The 16,582-nt window shown below is 44.9% G+C and overlaps 1 protein-coding gene across 1 annotated transcript; it reads left to right on the top strand.

Annotated features, from left to right (window-relative positions):
- Positions 1 to 2,490: 2,490 nt before the first annotated feature.
- Positions 2,491 to 16,537, top strand: poc1bl (POC1 centriolar protein homolog B (Chlamydomonas), like). Its single transcript, XM_084696167.1, has 11 exons — positions 2,491 to 2,855; positions 5,580 to 6,061; positions 7,391 to 7,560; positions 8,413 to 8,602; positions 8,843 to 9,028; positions 9,195 to 9,312; positions 10,553 to 10,729; positions 12,485 to 12,616; positions 12,760 to 12,870; positions 14,243 to 14,395; positions 14,639 to 16,537. The coding sequence occupies exons 2-11, from the start codon at positions 5,670 to 5,672 to the stop codon at positions 14,768 to 14,770; spliced, it is 1,761 nt and encodes a 586-aa protein (XP_084552293.1). The 5' UTR covers positions 2,491 to 2,855; positions 5,580 to 5,669; the 3' UTR covers positions 14,771 to 16,537.
- The last annotated feature ends 45 nt before the right edge of the window (positions 16,538 to 16,582 follow it).

The raw sequence follows: 16,582 nt of genomic DNA on the forward strand, positions 1-16,582 counted from the left end.
CCTCTTCTCTCCTCTCCGTCCTCGATCTTTGAACATTGCTCTGAACAGTTGAGCCAAGCAGCTTTGCTTCACATAATGCATCAAGCCACTCTCTCTCTCTCTCTCTCTCTCTCTCTCTCTCTCTCCTTCTATTCTTCTTTCTCTCTCTCTCCTAGGGAGAGAGAAGAGCAAACAGCCTCTAGCCTCTCTCTGAAGTTGCCGGGACTATGAGAAATATAGAGAGCTTACTTGGTTAGGGAGTTCATTTGAGGAAGAGGAGACTGGGGAAGACAGAATATGTAGTGACACGTGTGAAAGTATTGGGGAATAAGTGTTGTGTTTGCATGCACAAACATAGTGCATGAACCAACATGCTGAGTTTACCCCCCCCTTCCCCTAATTATGAGTCATTAAGGTTGAATGACAGGTCAGACTCTAACTCCAAGTTTGGGTAATTGACAGGTTAGAGCAGCCCTCTCAATTTAAGGTCCTTCTTTTCCCTACTGCTGAAGGATCTAGGGCTGGGCAGTCTCAATTAAATTATATGATGGAACGTGGACCTTCGAGTCGACCTCTTATTGATGGGTGATTTATTGAGCTGCCGGCTGAAATGGCCAGCAAGCGTGCAATTTGAGTAATGAAGTAACAGGCCAGTTAGAAAGCTCCATTCAAAATGGAGTTGTGATGCAGACATAAACGATGCAGTGACCCTTCAGAGTAAGTCGGTGCATGTGTATGGTTTCAAACTGATAACTAGTTTATTCACAATGTTGTGACACCAGCGGTTGTCTAAGAGGCAGGGGTGGAAAAAATCTAAAGGGCATCCAAAGGGCACTTCATCACATTTTCTTGCACACTGGGCCACAGTTACTGAGGGCACTTATCACTTATCACATGTTATCTACTATAGCAGGGCACCTTATGGTAGACAGAAGGCAACCTTGCACTTAACATGGGGCACCCAAGTCCACTAGTGAGTGACACATTTGGGGCGCACGCGGTACGCAGTGGGATCACTTACGACTATGTTTATTTCTCTTGAGATCCATGCCTCCATGGTTTTGTGCAGCTCAACATGGTCAACACGGTTTGTTCATATATTAATATTTACGTGAACCCTCATCCAAACACACGCGTCTCTGCATGTCCTTGCATACACCGGACAATATTTAACTTCATGCATTGCCCAGTGCGTATATGAGACACAGGCACTCACTCACACACACACACACACACACACACACTCACGCACACACACACACTCACACACACATTCCTGCCTTTATAGTTAGATAGACACTAGATGGCGACATTTACCTTGATTAACAACCCCTCCCCCACATACTACATCTCTGGTCAAATATTGACGAGTTCAACATGAAGAAATCCATAACAGTTCTTCTTCTGCATACCTGTAATGTAACATCATATAACTGAGGTGTGGAGAGTATGAGATTCCGTACTGTACGTACTGCAGTTGAACTGCAGCAGCTTATGACAACATGCAAGACAATAGGCTTAATCAGCCGTATCAGAGCGTGGCGGCTCAGCAGGACTGTTCAGATACAGGTCATCTTAACTAGGTTAGCTGCTCTGTTTCTGCTGGCACAGTGGCTCACCTAAACTGATCTGAATCATTCAGGTTCACAGGGGGAACATGTTCATATATTGAGTCCGGGTTATCTGCATATCCTACTCATCTTGCAATGGCACATGGATGGTGAGACTGTGCTCGTTCACATTCGAATTAATGCATTATATTTGTAATATTTTGTTCAATGGAAGGATCAGTAGAAGGACACGAAGAGGGTTATTTTTTAACATGAGATCATCTGCAATGGCTGTGAATGAACTGTCTGCTTAAATTGGGGAAAATTTGACCCAAAAGACTTGTACAAGGGTCCTCATTGTTATGCAGGCTGGAGAAGTTATCATGGAAACGACACCTCCCTTGTACCTTGTACCGCTGCTCACACAGAGATGTGTAAATTGTTCTTAACTGGGGGAAGGAAAGGAAAGAAAGGAACACAAAAAACTGGCACAGTGTCAGGAACTGCAGCTGCAGGTGTCTGCCAAACATTGATCTAAAATGGTGCTTGACACAGTGTCTGTTGGGTAAAGCAGGTCCGGTCTGAGCAGTGGGAACACAATCCTGCCCTATGACCATACATTTAACATCAATTAAACTGGTAGATAAATTGTTACGTCACATTAAAGGCAGCTTATCTGGAAACCTGCCGTAGCATACTTGAGGGTACTCATTGACATGCATTAGTGCTTTCAGATTCTAAAGGTTTGTCCTTCCGAGTTTGCCTATTTGAAAAAAAGAAATGCCTTCATGACTTCCATATCTCACATTTTATTCTCATCCCCTATCTTATCTGTCTAGGAATTTCCTAGTAGGTTACAGTGCACCCCATGGATTGACACTAAGATTGACGCTATAATTTTTATAACAGCGGCATTATTTGCTCCCTCCTTGCAACCAAATCGTCACGTGACCAACTTTTCAAACTTCCTGATGATCTTTGGTCCAAGGCAATGACAGCTCCGTTTCTCCACATTTCACAAACAAATCTGAAACTCCGAAGTTTTACATGATAGCCTAGCTTAATATACATCGTTAACTTCTCATCATATCGTGTTCAGCATTGTCCAAAGAATGCACGAAGAAATAATTTTACTGGGTATTCAAAAGTGACCGCCGGCGGAAGCCAAGCTAGTTGCTTTAGATAGCCCTATTTGCTAACAGCGCAACATCGTCAACGTGGAAAGAAGGATGTGGGTATGCTGACCGCTGCAACATTTACATACAAGTCAGATTTAGTGACACGAACTCTCAACAGCTGCTGCAAAGAGCATGGAATGTAGAGAAGGTAGGTTAAGGATACACGTATTTAGTTTAACTAATGAATTAACTTCAATTCATGAGTGGTGCCCGAGACAGTTGTCAGATACGACCTCCCTTTTATTTGTCCCTTGATGGTTTTGTGTAGTGAGCTGCTTTTGTTTTTTAAGAACGTTACACGAAGAGAACTCGTGGCAGTTTTATTGCAATTGAGTTAAGTATTTTACTGCAGTGATGTAGTTTGTTAGTGTGAAGTAAGTTAGAAAGTTTGCCGTCAGAAGTTGGTAGTTGCATGATGAGTGACAAAATGATACAGTGTGTCCCCGTCCAATAAATTCATGCACGGAGATTGTTATTGCTTCTCACATAGGTCTATAGGGATCTTACACTCTAAATGACTCTGTGTGAGATCATTAAATCTAACTTCCAAATTACTTGATATTGCTTTGAAGTTTGATTATTCTTTAGCCTAAGAGTTTTGTCAGAGGTTTATAAGAGGTGTGATTGTAAAGCAAGGTACCCAAGTAATACATTTGTTATAACCATATACCCTAATGTTGCATGCCACAGGTCATTTAGTTTGAACAAGGAGTCAATTTAGGGTCAGGTCTAGTGAGTAGCTGATTCCTCTGATGTGTCATTAAGTTTACCATTCTAAGAATCTCCCCTCTAACAGGTCTGGCTGTAGGTAATTCCCCTTCAACAAGGTTGAGCTCTTAATTACGATATAATTTCATTTGTCGAAATGGGCATAGGCAGTGTGTCGGAAGTCCATGCATTTCTGAACTCTGCATGTTTTTTCTGCTTATTGACTGTGTTTACTCTTAGTGTACTCAGCAGAGAGTTGTTTGTGTTTGTGAAGAAAGAGAGATAGTTCTCTCTATTATGGGTTAAGAGTGGCTTTTGGTTAAGACCTTTGACTGTATATAGGCCCCTCTCAGATTCAGGTTTGCCAGAAGTCCTGTTCAGCCAGTCCTGGCAAAAAGAATGTTCAAGAAGCTTTGGAATGTTTCACTGTGTACTACAAGGAACACCAGTTGTACTGATGTGTCATAGCGTAATGTGTGATCTATGTTAAAATGACGTGCAACCCGATTCAGTCTAATGACAGCCTTTGAAGACGACAAGTTCCGGGAATTTAAGGTGGGGCTGACATGTCAAAGGCTTATGGGTTGTATGTCAATACTGCATACATCTCTTGTACTTTACAAATCTACACAAGGTGTCTGGATGGGATGTCTCTCCAGGTAGTTGTGTACTGCAGTGTACACTAAACCCTCCACACTGAACTCCTAGCAAAGCATCCACCTGAGCTGCTACTGTGGCCAGGTCTTTCTTAAGATTAGGTGCTGAGTGCTCAGGTGCACACCACTCTGGACAGAAGAGATGTTGGTACAGTGCAAGACTGTATTAGACCACTGAGCTAAAGCCAGAGCATTAGTTCACAGACAGAAAAGTGGCCCTCCAACCCATCTCCATCCCAACATCGATACCATTAGAACATTGGCTAAGCTAGGTGGAAGTTCTAGAAGCTTTGTCTAGGGGTGACTTTCAGACCAAGGTTTGATTATCAGGATAACTTCTAAGCTGGCATGCTTAACCCTGTAGACCAGTCCTCAGGACTCTAGCTTTAGGATCAGATTGCTATTGGAGGGATGGATACACTGTTTTGTTGTTTTTTTTTGTGTAGTGTAAGTTCAGGACTCGGTCTTCCCTGGACGGGGACCAGGTCTGTGAAAGGAGCCCCCTGACGCCTTAGCGAGGCTCAGCAGGAGCCCTCGGACTTAGTGACTCAACAATGCAACACAAACACAGGCGTGGCCATGACACACACATCCACAGACCCTAACTATTCCTAATCCAGTTTTGACAATGCAGACAGTTCCGTGGTAGGGAGACAGACACTACAAGTGTGTGTGCGCTCACGCAGATGTGTGTGTGTGTGCGTGTGCTTGTGTGTGAGCAGAATCCATCATCAGGGATATCTAAGGAGTTGAAAGGTCCAGGGAGGTGAAGGAGGGGAGGGTGGTATTTCAGTTCTATTCAGCCCTAGTCTGTCACTACCATGGTAGAGCTACAGCACCCTCCTAAAATATTGATGCAGTGATTACACTCAATCAGGACAGTTGTAGTTCCGTTTTAACACTGATAAACTGGCATACTTAAGGGGAGAAGATATAACTTGGACGGCTCATTCACTTTAAAGGTTGTTGTGAGATGTGAGGGCTTGAATGGGTAACGTAATGGCCCTGAGTTTGTTTTTTATCAACGGTGGATTTACATTTGCATTTAGTCATTTAGCAGACGGTCTTCCAGAATGACTCACTTCTCCCCGAGGCAAGTAGGGTGAAGTGCCTTGTCCAAGGACACAACGTCATTTGGCACGGCCGGGAATCAAACCAACAACTTTTTGATTAATAGACTGACTCCCTAACCACTCAGCCATCTGACCCCCCGGATGATGATTATTATCATTGATCTGGTCGTTTGCTAAGCTGTCCCTGACATGTTTTCCTCATTTAGATGTGAATACTGTTGAGCGTAATTTCACTGGTGGAGTGTAATGAAATTAGCTTAATGACTAAGAAATGGTGGTGCTTAAACAAATTAGCTAGACAGGACTGAAAAACAGTATGCAGAAAGTTTGGTTTCTCAATGAATGGTTAACCAGTAGTAAGACGAGCTGATTTCTTTATTCTAGCTGTCTTGAACAGTGTGTGTGTGTGTGTGTGTGTGTGTGCGTCTTCCACAGAGGGTTCTGGCTTGGGCACTTTAGTGTCCACTGTGTAGCGCTACTTCACTACTTTGCGTGGCCAGAGGGGGCGCCAGAAGGAGGCCGGCGATGAGGGTGCGCTGCTCACGCAAGCTCAACCTCCTGACTAAGACCTTCTTCCTCATCTGTGTCCTGTGGCTGGCCTACGTGTTCCTGGCCCCCGCGTCCTCCTCTGCCTCCGGGGCCGCGGGAGAGGATGGTGGGGGCCGCTCCCTGCGGCAGTTTGCCTCGCTGGGGGGGGAGGACGGGGGGAAGGCGGTGGAGCAGCTGACCAGGCCCGTTTACGTGAAGGCGCCGGCGGACAGCAACGCGCCCGGAGAGTGGGGAAAGGCCACCAGGCTCAACCTGGGGCCCGAGGAGAAGAAGCTGGAGGAGGACAGCGTGGAGCGCTACGCCATCAACATCTACGTCAGCGACAAGATCTCCCTGCATCGACACATCCAGGACAACAGGATGTACGAGTAAGTACACAGGTCCGACTGATGTAGGCTGGGATTTCCATGTTGCCCCTGGGTGGCCGAGCTGGTCCTAGGTCAGGTCACCAGCACCAGTCTGTGGTGCTCAACAGGTGAAAGTACTGGACCTGTCTAGAAACCACGTCTAGAGCAGTTACACCAGTGCACCTCCTCCCACCCCACCTCTCCTACTAATGAGTCCCAGACCTTGCAACAGGACAATGAGAATGTTTGCTAGAAAAGAGAGTGTTCTCCCTCTTTTTATTTAGCCCCAAAAAAAGAAATCACTCAAAATGAGCTATGTAACGACTCCCAATAGGCATCAGTGCTGTTTACGAAAGAGGCATGTGTGTTGAAACTGTGATGGGATGGATGAATACTATGAATCTAGTAGATTCGTAAAGTTTGTGTGTGGGGTTCCACATTTCAGAAATGAAAAGAAACGGTTTCCGTTTCAGACCTTTTAGCCCGATAGGGCAAAAACTGCATGGAACCTTTAATCACTACTAACCCAAACCCTAACTCTAACCTTAAATCTGAAGGTCTCGACACCTCACATATTTTCCCATTAAAAACTGTTCTTCTAAGGAGTGATGACAGCATGGTTGGAGAGGGAATCTGGTAATCATGTCTAACTTACAGATTAAACAGATAAGAAACTCCACAAGCCGCCACACGTTTTTAATAAGACAACAGCAGACTGAGCACTTTCACCACACGCTTTGGATTCCTCTCATCTCATGCTTTTGTTACTTTTCAATCTGTTTCTACTGAGAAATGCAGCTCCTCTTACATTTCAATGACTTTACAGTCAACAGGGGAATCTGTCTGGGCCTGTGGTTGGCTTGGAGTGAGGCCAGAACCACCGGTGAACCCTTCTGTTACTACGCATAGACAGAGTAGTATACTTACACTCCCACCCCCTCCGTTTAAAGGCCTTTTTTTTCTCACCTCTTTTATCCTCTGGTGTTTCAGTCCTTTCCTCTATACAACCCCTCTCCCTCCCCCTCCCCCCTCTTCTCCCTCTGAGAGCTTTGTTGGTATGTGGAGCTTTGGTGGGATTTCTCTCCTCTCGTATTCCCGTGTCCAGCCTCAGACCTTGTGTCAGCACCAGCAGCCAAGCCTAGCGCCTCTCCTGCACCAGCCAACAGAAAAGCTCACATGCAGCTTGAGAAGGACACAGTTAACTCCCTGGCGTCTAGATAACGTTGTCGGCTAAGGGTTTGGAATCATGGTTAGGGTCTGGTGTCGAAGTCTACTCTCGACCTTAACTCATTTGTTGTTTTTCTTGCTCTAACCCGCCTAACTCGTTTGTCCACCCCCATTGTCTTACAGGTGTCGAGCGAAGATATTTGACTACCGTCACCTGCCCACCACGTCCGTCATCATAGCGTTCTACAACGAGGCGTGGTCCACCCTGCTCAGGACAATCCACAGTGTGCTGGAGTCCACCCCCGCCATCCTGCTGAAGGAGATCATCCTCATCGATGACTTCAGCGAGCGGGGTGAGACTCCCCACCACAGAGGGAGATGAGCAGTTAGAATAAAATAGAATGAAGATGGGTGAGGCATAAAGATAATCCAGATGACTGACACAGTAACTAACCAACGTATCTTGTGGGTGTGCCTCACAATGTCTTCCCAAAATTGACGTGCCAACTTAACAGTTTTCAGTAACAGGTCGAAGTGAGCCGTTGACAGACGGGTATGGAAAGACGGATTAGTAGGACCTCTGGAAAGACAGAAGACAAAAAAGCGATTAAAGAAACAGAGGATCAGAACTGGGAGAAGGGGATTGTTCAGACTGTGTTTGTATTGAATGTCGTGTTTATATTTGAGATAATTGGGTTGCTGGCCACACGATTTTCTCTCCATGACGTTACGTAGATGGCTATTACCTCAGCTGACCTCACCTCACTTACATGACATCATTTTCTCTCCCTCAACCACTGAGACCAATAAGAATGTCAGCCATGCCACTGTCAGACCAGCTGTGTTCACAGCCGATGAAAAGACAAGGAGGGATCATCATGCTCTCCTTTATAAAATCCATCATAAATGTCCTTCAGGAGAGTCGAGAGATATTTTTTTCCCCATTGACAGTAATGGCATAACATTGTTCTTTTGAACACAATATAAATCAGACAAGAGGAGAGACTATGAGAGGAATAAGAGACAGTAGAGAAATAATAACAACTTTGACCTTCATTCTTTCTCTAGTAGAACATGTTTTCTGCTGTACAATGCTGTACAGTGTGTTCACAGAGCATGGGAGCAAAGAAAGATCCCACTTCATTGCTCTTTTGATTTCATATCAATCTCATTTTTATAACGTCCTACCCTCTCCCTCTCTCCAGTCTATCTGAAGTCTCAGCTGGCTGAGTACATCAGCAACCTGGAGCGCGTGCGCCTCATCCGCACCAACAAGAGGGAGGGGCTGGTGAGGGCGAGGCTCATCGGCGCCACCTACGCCACAGGAGACGTCCTAACCTTTCTGGACTGCCACTGCGAGTGCGTCCCGGGCTGGATCGAGCCCCTGCTGGAGAGGTGCGTCACTACGCTGGTCCCGAAACAAGGACAACGCTCTGACGGATAGGACAAGTCTTTTTCCATAGTAGCATAACCTGTTTAGAACAAGAAACCACTAAAACACGAGAGAAATGTGGATACATAATAAATACTCTTTGTGATTAATATTGTGTGCTCATGTTGTGTGCCCAAACGATTGAAACTGAACACCATGTCCGGTTTCTCGGAATTCATATGGTCTGCATTTGTCGTTTGCAGGATTGGTGAGAACAAGAGCACCATTGTCTGTCCGGTCATTGACACCATCGACTGGAACACCTTTGAGTTCTACATGCAGACGGATGAGCCCATGATCGGGGGCTTCGACTGGAGGCTGACCTTCCAGTGGCACGCCGTCCCCGAGGCCGACCGCAACAGACGCAAGTCTCGCATCGAACCCATTAGGTCGGTGCCTGTCTGGTCGAACGACCGAAATGGGAGGACCTTTGAACCAATATGAGTTCCTATCTGAAATGGGATGCTTTGAACCGAGTGAATATCTATATTTGTGTTCCATTTCTGATCTGATTGACCACAGCAGCTGTCTAATAAAGCTGATCATCCCTTTCAGGTCTCCAACCATGGCGGGAGGACTGTTTGCTGTGAGCAAGGCCTACTTTGAGTACCTGGGTACCTATGATATGGGCATGGAGGTGTGGGGAGGAGAGAACCTGGAGCTCTCGTTTAGGGTGAGTCAGGACTGGGGATGCCACAAGCTCGAGGACTGGGTTTTCAGATCTTTTCATTGTTCTTTTGTTTTTCACGTTGCCTCCCTATTTCTCCACCGTTTTTCCCCCCTGTTTCTCCAAATATTACGATTGACCTCAAATGTTTGTTGAGTGCTGGACCGGGACAAAAAATGGACCGTGACAAAAGCAAAAAGGATCTTGTATCTGCCTTCCCCAAAATAGATGTCCAAACATGTCATTATCAGTTGTTGTGAGTGGTTGTGTGAGTCACAGTGTCTGCTTGCTGCCACCACCAACGGCACCCCAACTTAGATATTAGGAGATGCCTTGTAACCATGCAACCATCCCCTTTCACTTGTCTGTGTCAATAAAACGGGCACAGATTGACTTTCTGTGCGTTTGTGTGTGTGTATTTAGGAAAGATGGATGGGATGTCGTCACGATGTATTATGGATGTGGAAATAAAATAGCTCTCACTGGGACACCATGCATCATTTATTATCCCCGCATTGTTTACAACTGTGTTTTGGGAAGACAAAACTATGCCATAAACAGAAATGTTTGGTATGTTAAAGTGGAAATGTGTGGTGCTTTCTCTGGCTTTTAGAATATGTTATAGCAAGAGCAAGATTGTTTTAATTTAGAGCATAACTCAAGCAGACAGTTATTACATGTAAACTAGGGAGTAGACTTACCTCTCTTTCTCCAGGGGAGCTTTCCCCATGTGTAGAAGTGGTGGAAAAACAAGCAATTAAAAGATGCAAATAGATAGCATAAATCTGAGGTCCTGGAGGAGATTTGCATGCTGTCAGTTGGTCCCAACAACTAACTGGGATTTTGACTATCTGGGATTTGTATTCAGTGGCAGCATGGGGGTTAAGAATCAGGCAGGTTTATTGGGTATTCAACAATGTCGTTAATCATGGGCATAAGCATTCCTTATGAGCCATGTGAATTATTGAGTGAGTAATTTTGTTGTCATGTAAATAGTTGTAACCTATACAATTCTTGATTAAATCCCTAAGTTGGCAGTACTCTATAATGGTCTAATTATCCAGATTTCTAATACCTTAAAATACCTTAAAAACTGTGCTGCTCGCTCCTGGTAACACTTTAGATCCAGACGCATGTATTAAGCATCAATAGGTCATAAGGCCATAGAAAGTGAATAAGTCATATGAACACATATCACACACACTAACGCTCCTGCATTTAAAGTGTTGCCCTGTCTCCTCCCCAGGTCTGGCAGTGCGGGGGCAGCCTGGAGATCCACCCCTGCTCCCACGTGGGCCACGTCTTCCCCAAGAAGGCCCCCTACGCCCGGCCCAACTTCCTCCAGAACACCGTCCGGGCTGCCGAGGTCTGGATGGACTCCTACAAGCAGCACTTCTACAACAGGAACCCACCGGCCCGGAAGGTACTGCAGCTAGCTCAGCTAACGGCTCACAAACAGTAGTTAACAGCACATGAACCATGGCTGGAATCACATTTTCAAATACGACTTGCTACTTGATTCTGATAGCTCATGATAATGAAATCAAATGGACCAATGGCAAAATACAAACTAGGGTTGTATGTTAAATACATCTCAAATATGTTTAAATAGGCTTGGACCGGAGTTGAAACTGGTCCTGCTATTCGCATTTAGATTATTATTATTAAAGTGATCACTTAGTAAAGGCTAGTAGAGACTTGCAAATGTTGGCACGTTGCAGCTTTGTAGTATGTTCCTCATCCAGGTCCTCCGCTCCTCCTCTATAGCAGCATGCTGTGTCAACATGTACAGCACGACGTAGGAGAACCCCTGGGTTGTTCCTTCCACAAAGCACATCGAAAGCGCAGTGTCATATTGTGTCCATCGTTTACTTTAGACTTGTGACGGATCTTAATGTCATTATCTTTTCATGAGAATATATTTAGATGTGAAGCCAGGCTAATTGAAATCACATTAGTTCTAAAAACTATAAAGGTGCTATGGTTCAGCAGCAGTAGCACACATACACAATCATAGGATTTATTGTTGTTAAAAGGTGTGTGTGTGTGTACTTGCCAAGCCTCTCAGGTTCAGTGTTGGCTGACTTCAAAGTTTCATGTATCTTAGTTTCACCTCTCTGGAAATGTTCATTATTAATGGCAGGGATCTTTGATCAAACCATAAATTACCCCAGCTGAGGGAAAGAAAGAGCCAGGTGGCTAAATATGACCCTGTCCAGTCAAAGGAGATCGGATAGTGTGCGTCACATCCGTGTGTGTTCACTTGTTCTGTTTGGCCTCGCCCCCTCCAGGTGTGTCTCGTCTGCTCGTTAGCGGGGTGTTTCATCAATTAGGTTACTTTTGTCCTGTGCCAGTTTGTCTTGTGTGTTTCCCGAGTCGTCCCAGACATTTTTCTCCGTGTTCCCAGTATCAGTATTTTGATTACCCGTGTACCGAATCCTGCTTACCAAGTACCTGATTCAGCCTGCCATCTGTCTGTGCCTTATCAAGACTCCACTGTGTACCGAACCTTGCCTGTCCATCACCTGAGTCAGCCTGTCGATTTGGACTAATAAACAACTGCTACCTATGTACCTGCCTCTGCTGTCTGCACCTGAGTCTACCTCTGTGCACGAGCCGAGACAGTTTGGGTGTCCTTATGTAGACTAAACTCTACTACCACAACTAGCACTTCTTTAAATGTTGCCATGATAATGGCTTGAATTGTTAATGGTTTGTTAGCTAAATATTTAGTATATTGCACACAAAACACTATATATAATAGAATATATGATACTATGTATTAAGTAACTAGAATGCCTCCCCAAAATAAATACTTGTATCTGTAGCCTTACCCAATACCTCTAGTTTGCTTATAATGATGGATTACTTTAATACAATTGAATTATGTTTGACAAGAGGGTTGTTCGAACACTGTAGATTTATAATGAGGCAACACCCAGAACTAGACAAACATCTGCAACACATTCCCAACATCAGAATTGTGCACATTGACCACACCCTGTTGGCTGCTTCAAAAGCTCCACCCAAGCAAACTCAACAAGCAGCAATGTCCTCAACAGGATGTAAACTGGGATAACCAGGAAACTCACATACACACACACAAACCCAATCACCCTAATAACCGTAAACGAGTGCTTTAGAAACGGAATAAACGTTGTGTGTGTTTCTTATACAGGAGTCTTATGGGGACATCTCAGAGAGGATTGTGCTGAGGGACAGGTTGAAGTGTCAGAGCTTCGACTGGTACCTGAGGAACATCTACCCTGACCTGCATGTTCCTGAGGACCGAGAGGGGTGGCATGGAGCCGTGAGTTTCCCCAACTTGCACTTTGGATGAGCTGAGTGAAGATTCACATCTTTTCATTGACCTGCTACAGTAGTATGAATTCTGCAAGATGGATTTCACTGGGTAAAGAGTGTACTATAGTTTCAATATTTCATTTCTTGCAGGTTCGTAGCTCTGGGATCCATTCAGAGTGTCTGGACTACAACTCCCCAGAGCACAGTCCTACAGGAGCGCACATCTCTCTGTTCGGTTGTCACGGACAGGGAGGCAACCAGGTGAATAGAATTGCACTTCTGTTTAATCTCTCCTTTCGCCTCGCCCTCTCTGCTTTCTCCCACTCTCTCATATCCCTCTCTTGACCTCATGTCTCTGGGATGGATGGCTGGCTGGGTAGATGTAATGAAGTGAATGTCAACAGTATCTGGTGACCACAGAGGAAGACAAGCCACAGTTCCAATAGCTCAACACAGAGGAGCTCCACGCTTTCTTATAGCGTTTCTTATATTGCTGCTTACACTTATATATAAATACCCTCCCTCTTAACATGAACAACTAACAACCTTTTCTATATACTAGTATAAACATTACAGGTGAATATGTTGGGATTATTCTTGTGGGATTATTCACAGCGAAGATCATTATCTCTCTATGTTGTATATTTAATGTCTGGGTCACTTGCCCCCCTTCCCACCCATGAATCTCCTCCACAACCCTTGTAGATCTGATGACCCATCAAAGCATTCTGAGCATCAGGTGTCTTATCACCACCACACCACACAAGCAGCCACGTGTGACAGACCAAAATCAATGTTTCCACAACTGCCAAATGTGAAACGAGAACCTCGGTCTCTGTCTCTCGGTCTCCTGGGACCTAGTTCCATTTAAAAGATACATGAGCTACATTGAGCTTTGTCCCCTGCCAGGACAGCATGAATGGGTGAATGGCACCAATGATTGAGTGGGTAAATAAGTTTGAGGCAGACACACGGACAGTGAGGAGATGGAGAAGGGGAAGATGGCGGCTCTTATTATTCCAAACTAACCATTACTCAGTCTAAAAGATGCATGAGGAGGAGAGGACAGAGGCAGAGATGAGAGGAGAGAGAAGCATTGGTGAAGATTGATTACCTGTGGCTGTTTAAAGGGCACCAAGGGTGGTATTGTTGTTTGGTTTGTGACAGGCTGGAAGAAGACACCTGGATGATGAGTTGGTGGGTGGAGGGGTGGTGGTGGTGGTGGGGGTGAGGGGGGGGGTTAAGTCTTTATATGTCTGGGTGATGGAGATGGCTATGGCCTTGTTCTCCATGATGAGATGCCATCAAGTAAACACACACACACAAACACACACAGACACACATACAAACACACGCACACACACAGACACACATACAAACACACACGCACACACCTTAAGATGGGCTGTCAGGAGGGCAAATCTTGCCGTCTTAGTTGTCGTAGTCAACAAGGTCGAGAGAAGGAGAGACAGGGGTGGAGGAAAGGGGTTTGGATAAGGCAGGAGAGATGACTGATGTTGACACACTTCTCTCCAACGGAGAACACACATTCTCTCTCTTACTCTCTCTATCTCTCTCTTTCTCTTACTCTCTCTCTCTCTCGCGCACCCTACCCCTCCCTCTCTCCTCCTAGTACTTTGAGTACACATCACAGAAGGAGATTCGCTTCAACTCGGTGACAGAGCTGTGTGCTGAGGTGCTGGAGGGCCAGACCCACGTGGGGATGAGGCACTGCCCTCGTGACAGACTCCCCAGGCCTCCCTCCATCATCTGGGAGTTCAGAGACGTGAGTGTCGCACCCACCATGGTCCCAGACACAAACACACATTGCGACCACAGAAGGTGTTGGAACACTCACAGGTGTTCCTGTACACTCACACAAGCACAGGAAAGCATACAAACCTATAGGACACACACACACACTGCATATACGCGCATATAAGCAAGGGGCAGCATGTTGTACACAAATGGAACGCCAGCATGCCATACCTTGGGCTCCAGTTGTGTGAGAATGTTTGCTCCATTGCAGGACGGCAGCATCTACCACCCTCTCTCCGACTCCTGCGTCACGTCCTACCGCACCAACGAGGGACGCACAGACATCCAGATGAAGAAGTGCTCCCCTGCAGACAAGAACCAGCGCTGGACGTTTGAGTGGTGACAGGAAACAGGAAGCAGGAGGCGACATTTCAAGTGACCTTTTGACCTTGTGTGACGGCCTCTATGGTGCATTCTCCTCAAACTTATTTTAATGAACAGAAAGATTTTGCAGTTCAACAACAAGATGTTTTGGGGAAGCAAGGACTCATGCAAGTGATGCAAGTCTTGTGGGAACTTTTTTTAAACCATGACTGAGGTAAAATCCACGAGGCCTGTTTCCTGTTTGACAGTGTACAGTATCCCTTCCGGTGCCTTCGTCAGATGCAAAAGAGGCCAGACCACACCTGAAGTGCCAATATTTGTACCCATCATTGTTATTTCTGTATATACATACACACATTTTGTTTGTATTTGCTTTTAGACTGTTGTCTCTTGTGCTATACTCGACAAGTCTGTAGACCATGTGCCTTGAAACCTGGGGGGGTCTTCATCTTCCTTAAGTCCTCCTTGACTAGGAAGCTCATTACACTTCTGATGCAGAATAATTCTCTCATCAATGTTTTGATGTCAAAACCTGTCACACATCAGCTGATCAAATTCTACTTGCAATAATGTTTTAAGAATGTCCAAGGGTGGTAGGAAATGTATCTACAGTCACTTACCATTCTCTCGTTCTCACTCTTGGGTCTACACGCTTCCTCTTAAGCAGTATCTACTTTAAGTGAAAGATTACTCTGAGACGGTGTGATGTCTTTGAGTGTACGGCCTATGACTGTACAGAATGCTGTGAGAATGACAAGGCTGTGGAATCATGGGAGAGTGATGCGCTGTTGGGAGCAGAACTAGACGGATCTGACTCAGCACAATGTCTCAGGAGACTCTCAGGAGTCGACTCCAGGCTGGAACAAAACTTGAAGATGTCTGTTGAGCTTTTGTTAAGTTCAACGTGCAATTTGACCAGAGGGTGACCCAGTGAGAAGACACGCCTCAAAGTCTCACCTCTGCAGCCTAATGGACAGACCTCTCTGTAGCACACAGGGTTCCTACTATTGACCGTAGGTCTGACAAGTTCATTTCAAAGAATCATGTGTCACTCCCCAAACTTGAAATTATTTTCACCAGAATTCTGCTATATCCACCCTCCCTTCTAAACTGGGATGTCTTTGGGTTCTTCTAATGGGGCTTGATGGGGGTTTTTGTGGACTAAAAGAACATAAATTAGATCTTCATTTAAAAAAAAATTGATTCCTATTTTTTGCAGTTGAAGTGCTTGTTGATTTCTTTGTACTGCAGGTGATTTGATATAATAAGTCTTTTGTGGTGTTTTGCACTTTATGGCTTTTTGAAATGTTTTTATTTGTTAAGGAATGGTTGATCCTAGAAAACAACTCTTTACGATGCATTTACTTTTCTGTTGCTTTTTGTAAATGATTTAATGCAAATGATAAGGGAATTGTGCGTGTTTGAACTACTAATGAAGCACAAGAGATTGAGAAGATCACATGAAACACATTATGAAAATGACGTTTGTTATATTTTACATTTATGCATTTAGCAGACATTTGTTGTGGATTTCGGAAGACAGATAGATCCTTGGAACATTAAAACTGAAAATTAAATTGGCAGAGTGTATCAACGCTTTTATATGTACACACGGTTGTAAGTGGGCATCCTTGCATTGCATGGGAATATCAAGTTTCGATAACAGTCGAGCCTTTGTGTTTGCGCCATCTCGTGGCACGAAAGCTTCTATGAAAATAGTGCAATTTGTCAAGATGCCATAGATGTCCTCATGCATAGAAAAATAAAACACTCCGGTTGCCTTGTCTCTTTGTTGTTTTGACAATAAGAGTACTCAATCAAACAGTAGGGC

The sequence above is a fragment of the Hypomesus nipponensis genome, chromosome 4 (genome assembly GCF_054491055.1).
Source record: "Hypomesus nipponensis isolate SF chromosome 4, ASM5449105v1, whole genome shotgun sequence".
NCBI classification, from domain to species: domain Eukaryota; kingdom Metazoa; phylum Chordata; class Actinopteri; order Osmeriformes; family Osmeridae; genus Hypomesus; species Hypomesus nipponensis.